Genomic DNA, 23,238 nt, shown 5'->3' with positions numbered 1-23,238 from the left:
TCCAGAAAACCAGCTTTGTTATCTCAAGAAAACCAGCTTTGTTATCTCAAGAAAACCAGCTTTGTTATCTCAAGATAAGCCGAGATCTCGGGAAAGCAACCGGAAATGACTCGTTATAACGGGAAAACGGATTAAATAAAATGTATGGATGTATGTCCGCTTAGGGCTTCCGTAGGGTATATAATTGAGCATGGGTGCATTTCATTTCTTTAAAGCTGTATTTTTGTAAATGCAATGAACTGTTCTACTGTAAGAGAAAGGCAGTGCCATTTCATCTCACCTTAAAGGTTCATTTTAGGCCAAAAAATACAAATTATGAGATCAAGTTTATCTTCTTTAAAACATCCGGGTAATAAATGACTAAATAGAGCCTGACTCATAAAATCAAAGATCCATTATGAAGTATGAAATCAGAGTCTGCTGCAGCAACATCATACAATGAATAACATATTTTCAAGATATTCATGTGACCAGGAAAGTATATTTTTCTACGACTGAACAAACGCTTGGTAGCCATGAAATGTGAACCCTATTTTAATACATCTTTCTGTGAACAGTGCCTTATTTTATAGAATTAAATATGTATGTTACACCTGTAATAAACATTAGGCCCCTGTGTAGTTTATCAGAGTGATTACTGACATGCACAAGCACACATACTGTTTACTGTAGATGCTGATATAATGTACTCAGTGTTAGACATGTCATTCCAAACAAGCGTCATGTGTTCATCATGCTTATACCAGGAAAAAAGAGCCAAGTGTCTTTATTGTACTTAATGTATTTCCAACTTCTAGTTACATATTTTTGTAAACATTATTATTACTGTTGTAATTATGTCCTGTGTTTATTAATGTGATTCTGTAGAGGTTGCATATCGATTGTTTATTTTCTTGATGCTGACATAAAAAACATTAAACTTTCCCTCTGCTCAAAAATCCGTTGTTCCTACTGTTGAATGTTTGAGCTCAACTTTACAGCATGTTGTATGTGCCAAGTTTGTTTATTCATCTACCAGGGCCGATGCACAACATTTAGGTTTACTCATCAAACTGAGTGGGCCTGAGTTAGTTGTTAGCTTGTTTCTGATGAATCTGACACTCTTTTTCAAAGGTGGGTCTACAAGCATGATTTGGGATTAAAAAAAAAAATCCAGAATCTTATTTTGGTCAAATTTTCAACGTGCAGAAGTGTGATGTGGAAATTTTATATTCATATTACTGCTGTTGTGTAAAACTGTGACACACCTAACGAACCAAAGAAAATGAACCTTAAACCCTGCACACCGCTTCGCCTCGTTTCAGGGAGACATTTTGGCAAGCCGTGATGTGTGCATTATTAATGAAGGGGTGAGTGTCATTTCCAAGATTTTAACTAGATAATTATAATATAATAATTTGTGAATTATACTGGATAAATTATTATTCAAGGTAAACTAATGTGTTCATGATAAAACATGTCTGGAGGGGATCTTTAAACCCAAAGCCTCTGTCTGAAAACTCCTCCTGCACACTGAGCCAGGAGTTAATGTGTTACCACACTGTGTTACACATTTCTCCAAACTCTGAGTGAAGAATGAATTAAAGGAAACAAGCTTCTGCTCTCTTTATTGCTGAACTTGACAGGAATACATAAAACCACAATGCATCCTCTAAATGTAAACACAAGTCCAGTGACGTAACACACCCGTACTCATCAACACAGCAGGGAGAGACACAGATTCAATCGGTCACATTTCTGAGATACAGAATAAATTATGCATAAACATGAGTATTTGAAGTTATACAAAAGTGACAGCAGGAAGAGATTTAATATTTCAGCAACTGAAAAATAGAGAAAAAGCTGCAAAATGCAAAAAAAGAGAGCAGCTCAGGAAAAAACATTTTTAACTCAAGATTAGATTCAAATATAACAAAAAGCTTCTTTAAAAGGAACGCACGATGCAAAATGAATACAGGAAAAATACAATTTGATGATGTGTGTACAGTCCTGTGTCAGAGGCATTATTATTATCTTATTTCTTTTTTTATCTTTTCACTTTGTTTTTTAAAGAAGTGCCTAAAAATAACTTTACATTTTGGCTCATAAAAAATAAATATCTGAAAGTTCTGCTACAGACTGGTTTATGACACTATTGCGATTCTATGCACGGACGCTGTAGCTCAACGTTGTTTCAGAGCCACAGTAGTTAAATGGTAGTTATGATGCTGACTGTACTGTACGTCACATGTGACTCTGCAGACACTGCAGTCGTAAAGCCGAACGCTCCAGCAGACGTTCCTCCGATCGTCATTCTCGGGCTGATCAGAGTGAACGACTCACAAGTTTACTTATTACACAGAGTAAAGACAAAAGGGGAAGCAGTGATTTGTAGCATGCTCCCATTTTATCCATTTCATAAAAAGTCTCTCATCTCCCATGTTTTTAAATATTAGTATTTAAGTATTTCTTTGATGCACATGATGTGTTAAGTTAAAGCTGCAATATTTTGCATGTAGCGTGCGAGGTGTCGCAGAAATCCCATAACTGCAACTCTGATGAGCTTTTTTAGCATCTTTTCATTTGTTTTGGTTTAAGGAGAAGTGTGATTTAGTGACATCTAGTGGTGAGGTTTCAGACTGATCAAAATAATAGAAATAATACAAATTGGTCGATTTTTGGCCACTACCTCAGATTCAGAGCGCTTCTCACCAGCCCTTACTGTTGCTTGGTTGTCTCAAAAAGTTTTCTCTCACTTCCTCTTCCCTTGGTAGTGGCTGTTCAGTCTGTTTAAAATCGCTCTGTATGCTTAATATTTGCTTTTGTTGAAGGACATTTTACAAAGAAAACAAAGAAACAAAAATTTTACCATCAAAAAAGAAACAAGAGAATTAGCTTCAACTCCGCCACTGTTGTTACAAAGTTGATATCAGAAGTCCCGCCCCTTCTTGATTGTGATTGGTCGGTGAGGGAGACGTGACATTGACGAGCGTGGCGGTGTTCCAAAAGTTGAACTATTTTCAACTGAGAAAATGCGCTGAAACGCTGAACAGCACTGGTTTTAAAAAGAAAATGGCCGCCGCCAGCACAAAAAAACGCTGTTAGAGGACACAGGCCCTAAATCTGCACCTTCCTGACCATACTGTACAGCTCTTCCATCACACTTAATTGTAGATATTTTTTGTATAATATTGTTTTTTGTTTTTTTTACCTTTTTTTAATCGTTTATTTGTCAAGCTGTAATTCCATGTTCATTGTTTTGCACCAGAAGACATGGTCACTGTATGTGTACTTGGCAATAAACCTGATTCTAATACATTGATAAAAAATGCCATTAAATGGTGGAACAGCAACAGATTCTGGTATTTTAAATAAAAGGACATCTATTTGTGATTAAGGCATTAAAAAAAAATAGAATCCTGTGATTAGAAACCAGTCAGACAATCGGAGTGATACTGGTCTGTAAACTGGTCTGTAAACTGAGAGAATACTCTTTATATGACAACTTTAACCCAGTTCATCCACAGTCATTTCACCTCAGACTGCAGTGATGATTTACAGTGTAAGTGGGTATCTTTCAAATGAACTATGGTCGTGATTATCACAGTGCAACACTCGAGAGATGTGACGTAATTCTTTGGTTCAGCTAATGTAATACTTTTCCCTTCACAATATATCCTATTTTAAGTCTGACTAACAGGTTTTTTAATTCAGATAATTAATAAATATACTTCACAGAATAAAGTGATCACATTAAAAGGAAGCAGTTGACTCAGTACGGCATCTTTGTTTGGAGCAGCAAAGACCTTCAGTAAGCTGCTTCTCCTTCGTCATCACGCCGAACAAATAAATAACTCAGTAGGAAAAAGTCAAACAGTGCTACATTGTTAAAAAAAGACGTAGGAAACAAAGGCAAAGTTGGGGACCACAGTAGACTATATGTGTGTTTGTTTGAATGTGTGTGTGTGTGTGTGTGTGTGAGCTCAAAGGTGAACCAGAGTTGTGATCGTCTACGCACAGCAGAGTATCCGGCAGATGAAGGAGTGTGATGTGAGAGGATGAAGAAAAGGAGGAGCGTGTTTATGTCAGTCCGATTTCCTCCAGCACGCTGCGCGGCGTCTCTCCTTCCTGTAGAGGGAGAGGAACCACAGCTCCAGTGAAGAGGTCAGGGAGGTACACAACACACACACACACACACACACAGAATTACAGCAACAAAAGAATTACTCAAATAAACACACACACACATACACTGTGAACGTTTCACACGTTGTAATGTCACGGTGTAACGGTGTTACATCTGTGCAGACAGTCTAACAGTTCACTCTCTAAATTCTGAATCCTTTTGATGACATTTAAAACTGTTATTAATTTTAAGTCATTAAAAACAGACCATCACAGAGAGCCGCTGAGATTTTCACTACCCATGATTCCTTGCAAAACACATGCAGTACTTAAATCCTCCCTTTTCATCCTGTCGGCTATTAAAGATTGTTCCAAACATTTCATTTAGGGATGCACGATATTATCGGCACGTTATCGGTATCGGCCGATGTTGGCTTAAAAATGAAATCGGATATCGGCCAACACGCCGATATCCGCCAATATAATTAACCGATAAAATAATGGGCTGCTGCATACTTGATTAAATGCCCGACCTCGGCGCAACGTCCCCAGCGCGAAGTCTTTCAACACTACAAACTTGATTAACCATCTCAAGACCAGTCACCATGACCGTTGTAACACATGTGATAAGAGTATCACCATTATACTGTACGCTAATTCCAATACAGAAGAGAGTTGATGATCTCTGCAATTAGGTGTGTGGGTAAAAAATATCATGCTGTATTCAAGAGAACATGAAACTAGAGATCGAGACCATAAACTTCAAGTAACTTCCTGAGGTAATAAATCAGCTGAGAAGTACGGTCATTTTCTCTTCAATGCAGTAGTAGGTTAAACTGGTTAAAGGCCCTCCCTCCTGTATTGGCTTTGTTTTACAGATGGGAGGCTACGTCCTCGTGTGTATGCTTCTATCCTCCTGCAGTCCTTTGTTTTCTTTCCAAGTGTTAAGCCAGACTTTGTGCATTTCTGCCACCAAATGTTCAACAGTGGAACAGAAGGAAACTGGTTGCAAGAGTGTAGCGCAGAGCTTGCACGCCATGTGTGGGTCTTATATGCAAAACAGAGCAGGGATGTACTGTAGTGTTAAAGCAACATTCATTTAATGAATACATGCAGACATAAAAATGATTGCAAGAAAAAAGACAGATGATCTAAATGCACCACAGAAGACATTTAGTCAAAGCAGGAAAAGCTCAGGTGTGGATGATAAGATGAATGATGGCTCCATTCCATTAAGTGTCCCAGTAACTCGTGTTAAAGAGCATGCACATTACCAGACCTAAATAGAAGAGTCTATTGGCCTACAAACTTAAACCAATTGTTTGATATATTTTTTGTTTGTTTTTTCATGCTGCTCCCACGTTTATGTGCCACAAACAAGACAACATACACATGAAAGAGTTAAACAGGGGAACATCAGGGCTGCTGCGTGTGGCAGAAAGAAAGAGAAGCACTTACTTTGGCATCCTAAAACAAGTTGAGCACAAAGTAAAGAGAGGAGGCGCATCAGAGGACAGAAAAACGACTTTATGTAAGAGGAAGAAAAAACACTCGATGTGTCGTTTTCAGAGAAAAATGTTCAGTCCAGATATTAAAACATAAACTTTAAATGATTTAACAGTTATTGACTTTTAACTCTCAGGGTGGATTTTGCTGGAGACAAACACCTCGTCACTTATCATGTAGGATAAACACCTTCTTAAAACACCCAAAACACAAAGACCACTTCAAGAAAGACACCAGTGTGCTTAACAAAGAATTATCAACAATGTATTTATTATATCTATACATTAATAAAATATCAGTCTGTGTCTTTTAGTAGGAAACAGATGAACACTGACAGATCATACAAATAGTTGAAGTGCTTTAATGGAGCATTTATTATGAATGAATAATTAATAAGGCTAACTTAGAGGCTAACTATTATTTAAAGTGTTTAAATGTCTATCATCATTATAAAAAGCTAAAGGGCCTTCTGTTAAAAAGGGGAAAACAAATATTTCTTAAGCATTAATTTCACAAATAGCACTTACCTGGAGATTTTATATAAATAGGCTTTAATTAGGGTCCATCAATAATCTAACATCATTTAACATTTTATATGTTAAGAAGCTGTCTCAGTGTTTCTTCTGATTTTACAACAACCATCATTTAATCATTATAACAACATTACCTATGATTTAAATACATATGAAGTGAAACTATAACTGACATGTGACTGACAAAAAGCATGATAAAAAGATGGGTAACACTTGACTTCTGTTGCGTTCACTGCCCTTTGACTGCTGCCGTTACATCAATTCATTCACAGAAATAAGACCAACCAGGGAACCAACAAAAACATGAATATAAAACTGGATCAACGCCTCTTGGACATTATCGTACAAAAGTTTGATGAGGCTGAGATCTGTGTTTGAGTATTTTCATAATCTGTGATCCTGTGTGTGTTTAACTTCAATACTCATGCCCTGAAGGAACACTGTATACTTTAACATTATCAGACATATTGAGCACCACAGGGAGCACACCTTTACCCACAAAGTCTGAGTTATGATCACATACAGAACAGAAAGAGAAGCAGGTCTTTTGTGAGTGAGATTCATCATGGTCACGTCTAGATGGTCAGCCTAGATTCTCATAACTCTCTTTTACCCAGCAGACCTCTGTGCATGTTCTGTGTAACACCAGAAGTCACAGGTGATGTTTGAGTTTAGCACAAAACATGAGCTGAGTAGTTTTGGTCCCTCAGATGCCAAAACGATTTGGTTCATTTTAGGAGAAGGTCGTGGTTTGGGCTGAAAGTTCATACCACGGTCCACTGGGTGTAAGTCCTCATGTAACTCATGTAACCCACTTATACTCTTAACAGACTTTTACACTCATTACACTTTAGGAGCCAAAAGTGGGATTCTTGTGCCATCGTTTAATTGAGATTTTTAGTTTGAACTAAGGGTGTCGCTGTGCTACTGCAGTGCTGTCATAAATGTAGTAAGTTCACTGTGCAGGTGAGGTGTTTGATCCCAGAAGGGCAAAAGGTTTTGGACCTCTAAAGAGCGAAAGTTTGTTGTCTGCGTGAGTCTGAGGATAGGGCTCGGTATCGATGAGGATTTCTCAATTGGATTCGACTTCGATTCACAAGGTCCCGATTCGATTTGATTTCCGATCTGATTCAATTGGATATCGATTTGTGTTGGGGGTATTTCAGTTACAATACCAGTGCACCTCTAACCTGGTATCAAAATGTTTAATGTTTACAATAAGAATTGACCCCCAAAGAAGTAACATCATGTACTTTTTATTTAACATGACAGACACACAGCAGTCAACACAATGTTAACAATTTTATGAATCAGACAGCTTATGAACTTTTTTCCAGTTTCAGATTTTTAGTCTGAACATCTGGCTCATGGTTTTGATTAAACGAACTGGGCTTCAACTTGCGCGAGATTTGGCGACGAGATCTCATTGCGCGAAAAACAAAACCACACAGAGTTAACGGGAAAGACATACTGTTTAACAACATGCCAAAATTACACTCGCAGCCAAAATTGACGCAAACAGAGAGTAACATAAACATCAGTGCAAAACTGACTCACATAATCATGGACGCACACACGATAAAAAGAGTCCGTCAGCGATCACTGATGTCTCTGTAGTAAGTGTAGTAAACAAGTCCGGGCATGTCTCCCTCCTTGCGGTGTTTCGGGGGGATGTGCTGAGTCGTGCTGCGTTCAGGAGCGCTCAGAAACGTTTTTACACATATTTTTGAATTTATGAATCGATTCAAATCAGAAAAATTGATTTTCTAAACCCAGCCCCAGAGATGGAATATATTGACCTGGATTTATGGAGAAATCAATAAAAGAACTGTTCTAACTGCAGTCCGTCTGTTTGCCAACTACAGCGAAGCGCGTCAGCCAGGTCACTCCTGGGTTAGACACCTCAGTAGTGCTGTACTAGACTGTTCTCCGTTAACAACTACAGTACAGAAAAAAACACTGCATACAAAAATAAAACAACATGAAGAGTCTCGTGAGAGTTCTGAATATCTAGAGCTACCATCTATCACCAACTAACCATGATGAAATCAGTCTGAGAACTCAGTGTGGTTAAAGTGACCAGTCTTTGACGAGTTGTTTCAATCATGTGCCACCCTGATCTAAAAGCTAACGCACATGGTGCAATGAAAGTTAGAAGTGGACAAACGACAGGCATGTTACGATATATCACAACAAAACATATTATATATTATCAATAAACATATTGATAATAGACTTCCTGGTTAAATGGAGGATACTTCAACACTGTGACAATATCGTATCATGACTGTCTGAGCTGAGAGTACAGTTACAACCCGCAAACCACGGACAGTGACAGGTGTTCAGCGTGCAGAGAGAAAGGTGCCAGGCACCGAGGAGCTCAGCATGCAGGGTGGAGAGCAGCAGCAGCAGCAGTGATGGCAGCCAGTCAGTACACAGGCACATTAAAGTACTCATGACGGGGCTGAGGGAGAGAAACACACAGCTTAGAAAACAAGACAACGATGAGACGTTACAGCCACCTCATTCAGGGACTTCATTCACAGGACGTGCAGGAGACAGAGCAGCAGGCTGAACACAAACTACTGTCACCACTGACTTTATTAAAGGAATAGTTCCCTTTTTAAAGATGGAATACACTTATGAAACACTCTGCAGGATGAAAACTTTGTTTCTAATTTTTTTGTCAAGTTAAGCAAGCAGTGACTCGTCTCTTTGCCATAGATTCACATTTATAGTGGTATCAAACTACTCATCTAAATCTGTGCAGAAAAACAAATAAGCATATTTCCGAAAATTCATTTCAGGAGCACAATTATTGTTTTTATTTCTTTATATAGCTATAGATAGATAGATGTGTATATTCAAATAACCAAACTAAGTTAATGTATAAAGGAGATGACAGTGTCAATGAAATATTAAACCTAAAACAAAAACAAACAAACAAAAGAACGAAGACAAACACGGTGGCAGACTTTGTTTCAATACAAACATGTACTGCCGACTGTGGAGAGGCTAACTAATGACACGAGACCACAGACTGTATAAAAAGATGGACGACATGACAGCTCCCTAAAAGTGAAGCCAAACCCTCTCTATCGCCCCCTGCTGACTGGCTGCAGTATAGATCATAAAGCCCGCCTCCTCCATGTTAACAGATGGGACATGAGTCAAACTATAAAATCAAAATTCACGTCAAATACATTTTTCTCAAACCTGGTTTCTGTCATTATAGTTAGTTCTTATCATGCTGATTTATGTCCAAGTGTTTATTTTTCTGACAAGTTTACTTTTAATTAGTTATTTGATGCTTTAAAAAGGGGGTGTAACGTCATGATTGACAGCTCTGTTGACAAATCGGGCTCCAGCGTTGCAGAGTAGAGGAGGAAGCTGTCCTGCTGCAGACTGAGCCCACCTGAGGGCTCAAACACGTCAAGGCCACAAGGTAAATGTGCGTTTTGGGGATAGGAAGGGGCGGGGCGTCAATACTGCGGCTCCACCAGATGATCTCTACTACACACACTCCGGATACAAATGAGCAAGATGTCAGCGCCCGGTCTGGGGGTATTTTGGCTTCATTTGTGTACAACAAGAGGAGGTGGAGACATGTCGTCCATCTTTATACAGTCATTGAACGAGACCAGGAACGCCGTCTTTACCAATAGGAGCTGATCTACAGACAGACTGATACACACATACAGGAGACTGGGACTAGCTCCTACTAGAGGGCTCTAGTGGTATGGACAGATTAAATCCACAGACACAGAGTAATCACCTCGGCCGGCCTAATTCTGGAAAAGCCCAGAGGACTCAGAGACCATATTTGGGACCATCACACCTGTGAGGTAAACATTTTATAAGTGAATAAACAGAACAAAGCAGCACTGGTCTCTCAGGGTCTCTACAGCATCTACAGTGTGTGCTCAGGGAGACACCAACACAATAACAACGCCCTCTTCATGAGGACGTCTCAGTTTATCTCCGGCGTCTCACATGCAGAGAAATCTACAGAGGCTTCATTATTCTAAAAGAAGGTCTGCTTACTGGCACCAAAGTAATGTCGGGCTCCTGAGAAATGTTTCATTAAAGGCTTATTGAAAATAAGAGCAGCCAAATCCCCTGAGGTATGTTTTCTTTGTAATTACTGCACTGTGTGCTTATAATGCCTCACTCCACATGTGCCGCTAACTCAACTCCAGCAGCACTTTGACTAACCTGCATGTGCGTATCTGTAGGTTTACTAAAGGATGACGATAGCTTTTGTCTCCAATCATAAGTCTATAATAGTAAATAGTCAAATCATGTTCTTCGTGTCACTGATGCGTCGTGTTGTAAAAGCTCTGATAATTAACATGATAAACAGACAAGGAGTCAGATTACTTAATTGGAATTCCTGTGTGTCACATGCAGCTTCTCAGAGTCTCTTTGAATTTGATATGAAGCTCAGACGATGATGAGAAAGCACCACAATGATAACCACTTTAATCATTAGCAGGCTCCTTCTGCGGTCATGTTTTAGATTTTAGTTTGTCATCAAATCCCCTAAAAAGACCAAAACCAACACATGAGACGACAGAATAATTCACATGTACAGATCACGTCTGGCCATGCTGGGCTACTTTACAGGAGCTGCAGGTAAACACTGAGCACTACACAAACACTTTACATCTGTGTCCAGTTTTAACTTAATAAACACATTTCTGTCTTCAGTGGAAACAAATGACACATTTGTGATTTTGGTCTTTTTGTGGTTTTTGTTGAGAATAGGAAAAAATACAAAAAACAACTTTAATTTAGTAAAACATTTGAAGATGATAGTTTTCTAAAATGGTAATTTAAAGGGATAGTTTGGTTCGTTTGCAGTGGGGTTGCATGAGATGCAACATGAAGGAAAACAATGTCCTCTGGTCCACACTGTGAACGGCACTTTGTCGTTTCCATAATATTGTATTTTCTTTAGTTTGTTGTCTCTTCTACAAACCGCTGACACAAACAGCTGATCTGACACCGTACGCTGCAGGCGTAGTAACACGTTGCGGTCTACACAAAGTAGTGCCAAATAAAGAGGCTTTCTCACTGAAAAGTGAAACGTGTGAGTTATTCAAATATAGCGTACCATCGATACCACTATTGATTTGTAGGTGAGACATCCTTATAAGTGGATAAATTAGGTGTGGAATTGACCCTATCTGCAGCGACATATAGCCGAGTTTCCGTGCCGGCACTCCGGCCGGTTTCTAAACACCGGGGCCATGCTGACCGGCATCCACTGTATGTATGCTTATTATTGATAAGTATCTCATACAACCCCACTTCAAACAAACTGAACTATCCCTATAAGGTAAAAAAGTAGAATTAATTAATTTGTTGATATGAAATACTGTTGTAATGTGTTATTGTGAATCAAACCTTCAGTACCATTTTTATACAACAGACAGCATCATTAATGTGAGCACTTTCACTCAGTGCTGTGAGTAAAAGGACAGGGGCATGTCCATTGGACCTCGGCAGTCTTCACTCTGGCTCTATGAGTACAGAGCCATCAGAGACTCCTCCTCTTTTCCTCACAGGGTAAACATGCACTAAGGTTTTGACCCCATTTCTGTCAAAGTGAGAATATAAACTATATGTTTTAAAATAGCTAACTTTAATGTGAGCCCATCACAGGATCACAGTACAGTACGATCTCTAGAGTACAGATACCTGATGGTTTAATTAGCAGCTTCATAGTTGATATTTTTGTCCAATATTTGCTTATTTCAGAATCTCTGTATCAGTGTCAGTGTACGAGAATGTGCAAAATAAACCTGAAATAAATGATGTTCTTTACATTTTTAGCTTAATTAGAACAGCTGTTTCTAATTTCAGGTTTGTCTGCACAACACTTGTTCATGTCAGTCTTGTGTGTTTTTTTCTAAACTACAAAATCTCCTTCATGAATCTTTTCTAAAAATGTTTTGTGTTGTTTATAAAAAACATTATCTGTCAGAAATCCAATATCACCTTTCTCCACTGGACGTTAATGGTTTATCAGCAGTGGCCTGATTTTGCTTCCCAGAACTCATTAGCCTCGGCCTCTTGGCTCAGTTACCGACTAAATGTTGAGCAAACAGATCCAGCACACCCATCAGCCTGCAGACAATGATGAGTTTATACTGGACTACTGTTTAAAAAGCCAAATACTGTGGCAGGAATTCACTGAAGAATTGCGCGGCTTTTGCGCCTGCAAAACCTGTGAAAAAGACTCAGTCTCATTCTGCAAGCACATGCAGAGGGATGAATGCACCCCAAAGTGCGATGCAGAGCAAACAGCGTCTCTGTGCTCCGGTGCTGTTTGCACATATTTAAATGAGACATGATGCAGACATTTGGGGCAAATTTGGCCCCTTTCTGTGTAAATGAGCCTCGTGGCAAAAAGCACCTGATTCACAAACAGCAGCGCTAACAGCACCGCGCAGTTACAGTGAAAATGTTACCGCCTGCAGAGAGCTGGTGGGAACTGTGGCGCATCTTTTATAAGGGCTCTCACGCTCTGAGTTTACACTAATCACGACGACAATTCCGACTTTTGTGTAATCAAAAAATGTATTTGTCAATCAGATAATATTGTATTGTCATTTTTATTATAATCAGGAGACCAATCAGTCAGGGGTTGTGCTAGGTTCAAACTCTGCACACGGGCACAGACACGGGCAGACGGTCTGGAGCCGATATGCAGGACGGGGATTATTATATGGACGAGTTGCTGTTGTGCGCTCGTTTAAAAAAATGAAGCTGCGTTACAGACAGTTAAACTAGTAAACACTGGTTAAGACTGGATTTTACAATAAACTGTAAAAAGAGCTGCCCCCTCCTCTCCCTGCTCATCATTGATCTGTGCATGGAGTTGAGATCCATCAGTATCTGCTCAACTGATGCCTGAGAGCGCAGCACCGCGCAGCAGAGACGGGAGGTGCAGACAGCTTCTCTCCACAATCAGATGCAAAACAAGAGGAAACTGCACGGAGCTGTTAAACTTTATGAGCGTGTTTGAGCTTCAATATCATCAGAGCAATTTGCTTAGCAAATCGGATGTTGAGACGGAGCAGATAGCAGGGGCAAATGATGCGCAATTTATGGAGCTATCAGCGGCCACAATTCATTCTTAGTGAATTGTTGTGTATTTTTTGCTTTTTAGTCCATTACATATTAAAAATAATCCTAATCCTAATCCTAATCTTTTCACAGTGTGTAGCTTTCTTGGTCTATATAAAAAATATAACTTTTATCATTTTCTGTAACAAACTCAATATTTCTCATTAAAGGGAAATTCTAGTATCTACAGACGTAGACTCTATTTTACACATGTTGGGGTCTAAATGTCTAATAGGTACAAAAAGGAATTGGGGTTGGCTCAGGAGGTTGCTTCAGCAGGTTGTCACAAAACAGGCTGTAATGGCTGCAGTGTAATATTTCAGGGCAAATGTGAACAATCAGTTTGCCCATTAAAAGTGCTTTTTCTGACACTGACAGACTCTTATTATTATTATTATTATTATTATTATTATTATTCCAAGCATCAGACAACATAAAAGAAAGGATCCCTACAGAGGTAGATCTTTTTGTTAGGGTTACATCGTTCTCTTCAAAGCCACCAGACTCATTGACAAAAACACTAATTTAACCTAGCAGAACTCTGTCAGGTTAAATGGAGTGTCTGGTCTACTGCTGTCATGTTCTGTTAGTATGTTAGTTTGTGTTATTGTGCTGTGTTGGATTCAAGCTATCTGTTTAAAACCTGAAAGTCAGACAACAACACAAACAAACTAACCAATCAAGGCAGCTTCATATCAGAAAGTCCCCTGTTCTGCAAGGCAGAATTACTGTTTTTGTCAGTGGAGTCTGGTGGCTTTGAAAAGAGCGATTTAACGACCCTTTCTGATTGAAAAAAAAAACATTCTTACTTTTTAATAAAAACGTCTACCTCTGTAGGGATCCTTTCTGTAACGTTGTCACACATTTACAGGAACAATCGGGGCCTGTCAGTGGCAAAAACTAGAACTTTTAGTGAACATACTTTGATCTAGCACATTTGCCCCATTAGTGAGTGTCATTACAGCTCCTGTCCCGGCTGCTTGCTGGTGCAGCCTACTAAATCAAATCCAAAATGTTTGAACCTAATATTATCATTTACACCCAAAAATGTGTACAAATAGGTCCTAGGCTTAAAATACTTGAGTTACCCTTTAATTCTACAACTACAAAGTAAAGACATGTTCATTACAAACACATGACAGCGTTTCCTCTGTTTTCCAGTTTCCTGTTTTATCGAGTCCATTATTTTTTGTGGGGTGATTATATTGTTTTTATTGATTTTCTTGTTTATGTAAAGAACTTTATGTACATTATCATTGTATGGAAAGTGCTAACCTAAAAAGTCTGATTGACTGACTGATTGAGATATTTAAGGTTTTAGTTTTGTTATGTGTCCACATGAGAACCTCTTGTGTACTGAGACTGAGGCACAGCTGAGGTGCTGAACAGGCTGTTGGCCAGAATCATAATAAGCAGTGACACTGTGCCACTGTAATCATGCTCCCTGTACATGCATTGCTAATGTGGGCCAGTCATGTGTGTGTGGTCTGAGCAGTGAGGACAATGAGGCTTTGTTACTGGGCTGAAACCTGAGCTGCGTTCACTACAACCATCAAACTAGTCAGCGTTACAGTTCAGTGAATATTTGTAACAAAATATCAGCTGTTCATTTTCAGCAGATATAAATTAAGTATTCTTTTATAATGCGTACTACTGAATATACTTCTTGTATTAACCATGATCATGTAGATGAGCTGCTGATGAAGACTCATTGGTTAGTGCTTTAAGTACCAGTTACATCAGAGGGTCAATAAGAAGCAGAAAGAACAAACCAGTAACTTTCATATCTCCCATGTTTTCCTGACACTTGAAGTATTGCTGTTGCTGGTTTGTTGCTTCAGCTGCCTCTAGCAGGTTGAATCTATTGTTCATCTACTGATCTAACACTACAGCAGGGGTTAGTTGAATTTTTTCCACACTGTACCTGAGAACAGGCGCATCTGAAAGTCTATATTCTGCAGATCACAACAGTGAAGAGTAAACAGGCAGAGAGAGGAAAATGTCAGCGAGATCAAGATCGAGCAAATGAAACAGAAGACAGTAAAGCGCTGTGCAGCCAAGGGAAGAAGAATCACAAGACATTAAACATTGGAGGAAAAAGGTTGCGGCAGTATCTTCATGCAGGAGGGAAAATTATTAAAAAGTATTTTGGAATCAAATCAGTTTGCAGAAGCTTTCAAGTAGAGTCTGCCCTGTTTCTGCTTCATCTTACTGATATCATTGTTTACCGTCCATTCTCTCACAGGTGTATCAGAGATATGCTAAGTGCTAGCTAACTGCTAACAAAACCTTGTAATTAGGCTGCAATTATGAATTATTTTACTGTCAGTTAATCTGTTGATAATTTTCTCTGATTGATTGTTTGGTCTTTATAATATATCGATCAGTGTTTCCCAAAGGTCACGATGACTTCCTTTGCCTTCACAGAGGACGAAAGAATATATAGTCAAGTTTAAGAAAACTGAATCAGAGAATTTGGACTTTTTTTTTTAACTTAAATTGATTAATCGATTATCAAAATAGTTGGGAGATTTATTTAACAGCTGATGGCCAGTTCACACATGCATTTCACTGGAGAAACATAAAGTTGCTTTTTGAAATGCAAAGTGTTCATAAAGTTTAGATTCTGAAGTAGAAACACCAAAAATGTGAGGGTGAATAAAACCCAGATAGAGTTCTGATTAGTTTGACATTTGTCTGGGGTTAAAAACTTGATGTATCGATACATCAAAATGCCATGAAGTGCACAGACTTAACAAATAAAGAGCATCAGACCGCACTTGTTGTTACCAGCATAAACATGGACCTCCCCAAATCCAGCAGGACTGAACGGTCTATAACTTTAAGCGTGGAGGCAGTGCTAGTGTTAAACACTATTAACAAAAGATTGATTTTTTTCTGCTTAACCTGCAAAGTTGGACAAAAAGAAACTTATTCTCAATGCACCTGAAATGTGATGCATTGCGTCTGTAACTGTGCTGCCAAGCAAATAGTGTCCCTGTGCTCTGGTGATATTCGCATGTTATTAAATTGTCCCTTTTCGGTCGAAATTAGATTAAATGCTAAAAAATCCAATTCACAAACATCAGGCCGAATCGACACTCCCAGTTACAGTGAATATAATGAGTGTCTTCAGAGAGTTGGTGGTAACTGAAGCACGTTCAAGTACGCCACGCCAGGCATGCGCGTGTCGACTGTGGTCTTGCAGTGAAGCCAGCATTTACACTTTACATGCTGCACACATAACAAGGGTAAAATACACTTGCACTATGAGCATGTTTTCACTGTAATATAATCAGCCGAGTGTATTTAGTGAACCAGAGACGGGGCAGATAAAGGTTGCAGGTCATGTTGCTCTCCACTCGTTGTGAATTCACCCCTCACACTCTGAGCCCCTCCTCTCACTCTCTCTATTCAAACTGACTTTGATCTGAAATTTCACAAATGTCGACATAGTTGCAGTGGAGAGCGAGGGCAGATTACTAATGATGTAAGAGCAGGAGAGAGGAACTCATTAGTATGAAACAGCTATTATTCCCACATCGATTGAAGCCTTACCTCCTGCAGCAAGTCAGCCTGCTCGATGGCCTTTAACACATTCTTCTTGGACGTCTCCTGAGCCTCTCCGCCCAGCAAGAACTCGTCCAGGATGAAGTAAGCCTTCTCAAAGTTGAAAATAATGTCCAGCTCACACACCTGTTGTTTGGAAGTGAAAGAACACTCATTATAGATGGACAGTATTTCAAGTCTAGAAACAGATACACAACACATAAGAGAATATAGCCCTGTTCACACTGCACTGCACTCCTGAAAATATCCCGACATTGTCCGGGTGGGCCGCGTGTGTGAACGCAAAGAGCCACATTTTTCATCCTGACTTGATGCAGACTTTTTCCTGTCAGCGTCCGAGTAAAATGTCCAGAAGTCGGGGTGAGCGTGTGTGAACGCAGCAGGCAATACTCAGGAACATTCAACGTTAGCGAGTGATATATCGAGACTGGTGCGAAACCAGAAGAACGGCACATCACAGGATGATTAAAAACATCTGAGGTTGAAGAAGAAGGATCATTTACAAGAAGACAACGGCAGAGATGTCTGCTAAATGGAGAGATGAAGAAGTTTGGGAGCTTCTGGCTGGGAGAGCCGAAGCCAAAATTGTTTGGCAGTTGGATCGTACTTTTAACGTCATGGACTGCGTCATGAAACCCCCCAATCGTACAGGGAAAACCTCCCGCTGTGAGGGATATGAGAAAGGGCAATTTCAGGGGACTGTCTTGAAATTTTCTGGAAATTGTCATGAGTGCATGTATGGAAAAGGGCTTAAGAGAGATGAGGAGACAGCAGGAACTCACACTGCCAAAGTACTTGTCCAGCAGCTCCACATATCTGTGGATGATCTCCAGCGTGATGAGCTCGTTGTCCTGGTCCTCTATGGCACAGCAGAAGTACAGGCTGGCATATCTGCAACACAGTGACAGAACCACCAACTTTAAATCAGCATTTAAAAAGAATCACTGACTGTGAAAACTTCCACCTGACAACGTAAACAGAAGAAGAGCTGACGTATCTCTAAGACAGGATCGCAAAGTGAAATATGTATAGTGTCTCCTGGTTCACTGCAGTAATGCTGAGGCAGCACTTCTCTGTTATAATTAATGGCTGTTTACTGTGTGCAGGGTATTCATTTAAAAGCAGGATGCAGACGGCTGTATGAGTTAAGCCTCATTCTGCCATGCTTCTTATCCCTGGTAATCCCTGAGGCACTCTATAAGCATGTGATGATTGGCTAATAAAGGAGCGGGTCAGTTGATCCCTCACAACCAGCGGGGCAGGAGGGCAACATGGAAAAGGCCGGAGGTTTCAGAAAGCCAAGAAACACGGCTCAAACAAACACGGACTGGAGTTGTTGCCATTATTCATTCGTCTTGTTTGATTCCTGTTTCCTTTCTGTTCCTGGGCACTTTAATGGCTCTCTCCATTCCTTGTTCGCTGGCTGAATGCAGAGCACGGCCAAGCTCTGGAAACACAAAGGCTGCAGTTCAGTTGTTTCACAGAGAAGTGAGACAGCACTTTTACTGTAGCTGACTCATGTAGCGAGCCAGCAGGCACAGCAGAAGAAACTCTTTGAAGAGATAGTTCCTGTTACAATTTGTTTCTCAACGGTGCATTTGGAAACCTCATGACAAAGTTAAGCCAGTAACACAATTTGGGGAACTGGGTTGCACACACCTGTGGTCATCAGGATATTTAAAGAGTCGCAACAATTAGTCAATAAATAATTTAGTCAACTGACAGAAATAATAAGCAGCTATTTTGATCAATTAATCATTTTAGTTATACTGAAAGCAAAAGACGTTAAATATGTTGCTTCTACAACTTCTCAGATGTGAGGATTTGGTGCTTATCTTTGTCATACTTGACAGTAAAGTTAATATATTTGTTTTTGGACTGATGTTCGAGTATAACAAGCAGTCTGAACACATCATCTTGAGCTTTAGGAAGTTATTTTTAACAATTTTTTCTAATACTTGACAGAAAAAAGATAGAAAAAACAATTCATTTTCAGATTGTAAAATAATTGTAGAATCTGAAGGCATGCGACTGGATTTTATTGTATTGACCAATCTCGTATCAGCAGCTTATTAATCTCTATAAAAAGACATCTGCATGCTAACAGCTAACAATCTGTTCTAGATCAAAAATTCAACTTGAGACAAATTCCCTTGACACTTTGTAACGAAACCTGTTCAGCGTTTAGATTTCCCGACTTCCTTGAATGCATCAGAAACGATGGATCCAACTTCCGTTCGTTAGTTTTAGTTTTCTGTGGAAGTTGTCATCTCTAAACGCTAACTTAACCGGAATGCCCGACATGTTCACTGTTCAGCTCTCTTCAGTAAGTCATCATCAGACTGTAGGGGATGTGTTCTGAGATTGTTTACTGTCTAAACATCAAACAGCAGCAACAGTTATTTTCTGGTGCTGGTCTATACATCACATTTGTCATTGTCAATATGAACGCACTGCAGAATGTGGTTGATGAAGACCTTGTGGTGAAAAAGAAAAGCACTTTTGATATTTGGAATGATTTTAGATACAGGAGAGACGATGTGTAACAAACACAGGTGCCAAACAGCAGAAAGACATAGAAAGGAACTGTAACGTTACAGCTGATAAGCACAAAAAAAAGTTTGTTTTATAACCGCAGGTCACATCATCTTACAATATTGAAAAATGCTGTCATTATAAAACTACTTCCACTGGAAGTCCTCAGGCTCACTTGTCTGCTAGGAACCAATTTGACCTGACTCTTTCTCATTTTATTTCTCTCTAAATGTCAAAAAATGAAATAAAGAAATGGCATTTCCAAATGTCTGCGGCCCCATAGGTCTCCCTTAAAATTGCAATGTCTCAACCAATACTGACTTGTGTTCTCAAAGTAATTATAACCTTTTTTTACTTTACCCTTCACCTTAAATGAAAAGGTAAAAGAATTATTATATCAAAACTAAGAAGACTGTAACTAAGAGCTCGGTGAATAGGAAGGACCCTCTCGCAAAACTATGAAGAACGGAAATAGTCTGCTGCACAACTAATTACACTTTTATGCTTTAATAGGATGTAAAGAATGAACTGTGGTAGGCCAGTGAAAAATACCAATAATGATAAAATGAGTAATTACTTCAAACTACTTAAATTTAAGAGGTAAACAAATATTTGTCTACTTATGCAATGGTTCAAAGTAGCTGTCTGGTGCGTGTCATGTTTGTCTGTCATTTCTGGGTCACTTGGGTTCACCAATAGTCTGCCAGCCTGTCTGTTGGCACAGCAACAGGATATAATGAGGAAAAATTAATAGCCTCTTGTTGGAGTCTGCGTGCAGCCATGATGCCCTCGTCTCTTTGATAACACTTTGACAGGATGACAGGTCTAAGAATTGCCCGTGGAAGTGTGAAAAATTCTATTCTGTGAGCGCTGAACCAAGACACACGACACACTGTGCCCACAAACACTTCCCATTTTTCTACCCACCTCTTGTATACAATCTTGAGGTCTCTCCACTCCAGGAAGCTGCACATTTTTGGTTTTCGTGCCAGGACTGTCTGCACCAACTCTCTGGTGATCTTCTTCTTCTCCTTATCAGACAAAGGCACGTACCATTTCTGAAGCCGGAGCTTTCCTTGTCGACTGAACAGGAGCATGAACTGCATCTGAAATGAAGCGATGAGAGAGGAGCTGTTAAACACAATGAGGTATGATGGAGGGAGTGGATGATTAAATACATCCACAGACAGAGACAAAAAACATTCAAAACAACACATTTAATCACTTTTTAAATACCTAAATCTGATGTAGATGTCAACAATGAGACTGATTCTGACAATTCAGGAAAATTATTTCTGTAAATTATGTAGGAAGTACTTAATTACCATAATTGAAAACTTAGTAAGGTGCAGATAATTAAAGGGAAGAAGGCTAAAACTTCTTCTTTTGATTTAACATAGAAATTCAATAGGATAGTTAACAACTTATTTAGATATTTGTGTATGTTCTGCTGCCATCTGTTTAATAAAAACACTTCATATTTAGTTTAGCAGAGACAACATACCACCACGTTTTTAATGTAATCCAAAAAAACAAACACCATCATTCAAACAAACAATTTTAAATCCTATTCTTCACAGCTGTACCATAAACATCACTGAAACTATCCCCTTTTCACCGTTATTAACACAGTCTAACGGAAGTAACGTTACCGTTAATCTATAACCGTTATTCAGCCGTTAGCATTAGCCTCACGAGCCATAGCATGGCTTTTTTAAACACGACATGCGACAAAATGTGAATGTACATTTTAATATAAACACTGAAATAACACACACTCAAAACTACTTACCTTGATAACCACACTGTATTCTCCTCTGAAGAAATGAGCCTCCCAACGCCTCCCCGAAACATACACGGCCGGCTAGCATCAAGCCTCTGATTGGTCAATGAAGCGCTCAGAACGATGTTCATTGGTCAACATTTTTTTTCAGAGGCTCCGCCTATCCAAGACTTTAACTTGATCTCGCTCATACGATTGGCTGGTGTATACGTCAATCAAACAAAAAGCGCCTGATAGTTCCGCCCAAAACAATGTCATCAATAGAAGGACTAACTGAATGTTTAGAGGAGGAATAACCAACAAGGCGTGAAAAGTAGCGTTACCACCACAACAGGTTGTAAGTGTAAGACTTTAAATGAGTTTGATTTGGCTTCTGATGGTGGATAACAGATATACAGGCTAATATTTTCAGAAGGGGAGCAACATACACTTAAAACAAAGGTCCAAAAGGAATCCATTAACAAAACACTATACTTTTTGTGTTATTTTGGACACACATAAATGAATTCAGAGTTTTAGAGTTGACATCCCTCCTCTCTCCCTAGTAAAAGGAGAGGATTGAAAACATTCTCATATCCATACAGTACACAAAGCTGCAGCCATACATTGGTGGTAGCTTTTTGTTTTAGCTTAGCTTCAGTTAATAATTGGAAATGATGAGAAAAAGCTTGCTTGGCTTTTGCCAAAGTTCACACATACTCTACCAGCACCTCTTACACTATGTTAAAATACCAAACTTTATAAACTGCTATTCAGTAGCAACTGACCAAAGTTTATTTAGGGGGGACTATTTCTTGACTGGTAGAACTAACTTCCAGGAGGCATCTAAAGTCTTACCAACCTACTTTAGATTAAACCATGTCCACTTCCATATGACAAAATCCACACCTGCTACATTCGCATTTAAACCTCTCTCATGCAGGTCTCACAGAATACGTAACAGCTGTTATATATTACAGCTGCGAAAATAATGATACAGGGCCCTGAATTTGATAAAATCACTGTTTATCAGACAAAGGAGACGAGAATTAGCTATTTACCAACTATATGTTCAGTGTCCAGGATTGGGTAATGGTAAATTTTAAGAGCTGTGTGATAACATTTTGAGTTAAGCTTAAGAGACTGCATTATGTGTCTTATAATGTAGAAAATATCTGAAAGGTAAGACATTTCTTTATGATAGAGTAAAGTTATGATAAGTTAAATACAGCCTCTATGCGTGACTTAAGGTGTAAACGAAGCACAGTAGAAGCTAACTAACTACCTAACTAAAAAAAACTAACTTGGTATATCTGCTTATTACCTTGAAAAGACTAGTCAACCACTTAAAACACGATACTAGCCCATATGTATGGAGCTCCTCTGATGACATTTGAGGGGGGAAAAAACGTTGTGGCCACAAGATAGTAATGAGTAGTAGTAATATAAAAATGGTAATCAGAATCGAATCATGTGGGCACTTATGAGGAATTTCTCAAGTGTCACCAGAGGGCCTCTGTACTGATGTAGTATTTATGCATTGTTTTTTTTATGGATTAGGCTATCGAGATAATGTGTAATAAGTTAGTTTTGGATAATGGGATGTGGATTATGTTACCTTTTTTACCTTTACCTTTATCAGACAAGCGATGCTTAGTCATGCTAAGCTAAACTTCTCCTTGATCTAGCTTTCTATTTAGTTTACAAATATGAGAAAGGCATTAATCTTCTCATCTATCTCTGCAGGCAAAAGTAACTATTCCTTTTAGATTCAAGTACATGAATACTGCCACCTGTCGCCACCTGTCGCAGTAGTGAGCACTGTTGGTTGCATCCGAGGAACAGACAGGACACATGAGAGGCTGTTTGAATAAATATTAAGATATTAAAATGGGATCACCTGCGAATAATGATGCTAACTCTTGATTTATGACATGATGGTAATATCCACAGGTGCAGTATAGTAGTCAATCCTAATGGAGGTGACTCAGGGCCAATAAAGCGTATTATTAGATAAGGCAATCACGGGCCTGTGGATTACTGTAATCCTATCTGCTCGCGTTGGGTATCACACACACATCACATTCCAGCACA

General features: G+C 39.2%; 1 protein-coding gene across 2 annotated transcripts; it reads right to left on the bottom strand.

The window, feature by feature from the left end:
• Nucleotides 1–2,024: 2,024 nt before the first annotated feature.
• On the bottom strand, nucleotides 2,025–21,216 carry LOC138607103 (AP-1 complex subunit sigma-2). Of its 2 annotated transcripts, none has more exons than XM_069679660.1 (5): nucleotides 21,175–21,216; nucleotides 20,310–20,488; nucleotides 17,630–17,738; nucleotides 16,836–16,973; nucleotides 2,025–4,107 (listed from the first exon to the last, which is right to left on the bottom strand). In XM_069679660.1, the coding sequence occupies exons 2-5, from the start codon at nucleotides 20,486–20,488 to the stop codon at nucleotides 4,060–4,062; spliced, it is 474 nt and encodes a 157-aa protein (XP_069535761.1). In that variant the 5' UTR covers nucleotides 21,175–21,216; the 3' UTR covers nucleotides 2,025–4,059. The 2 variants fall into 2 exon arrangements, with proteins under 2 accessions (XP_069535761.1, XP_069535760.1); XM_069679659.1 differs by lacking the exons at nucleotides 2,025–4,107; nucleotides 21,175–21,216 and adding exons at nucleotides 9,929–9,981; nucleotides 15,202–15,232 and having other exon boundaries at nucleotides 20,310–20,508.
• Nucleotides 21,217–23,238: the final 2,022 nt, after the last annotated feature.

The sequence above is a fragment of the Semicossyphus pulcher genome, unplaced genomic scaffold (assembly GCF_022749685.1).
Source record: "Semicossyphus pulcher isolate SPU_LCO1_2020_fin unplaced genomic scaffold, fSemPul1.0.p SCAF_4, whole genome shotgun sequence".
Lineage (NCBI taxonomy): Eukaryota > Metazoa > Chordata > Actinopteri > Labriformes > Labridae > Semicossyphus > Semicossyphus pulcher.
This window is presented reverse-complemented; position numbering and strand designations above follow the sequence as displayed.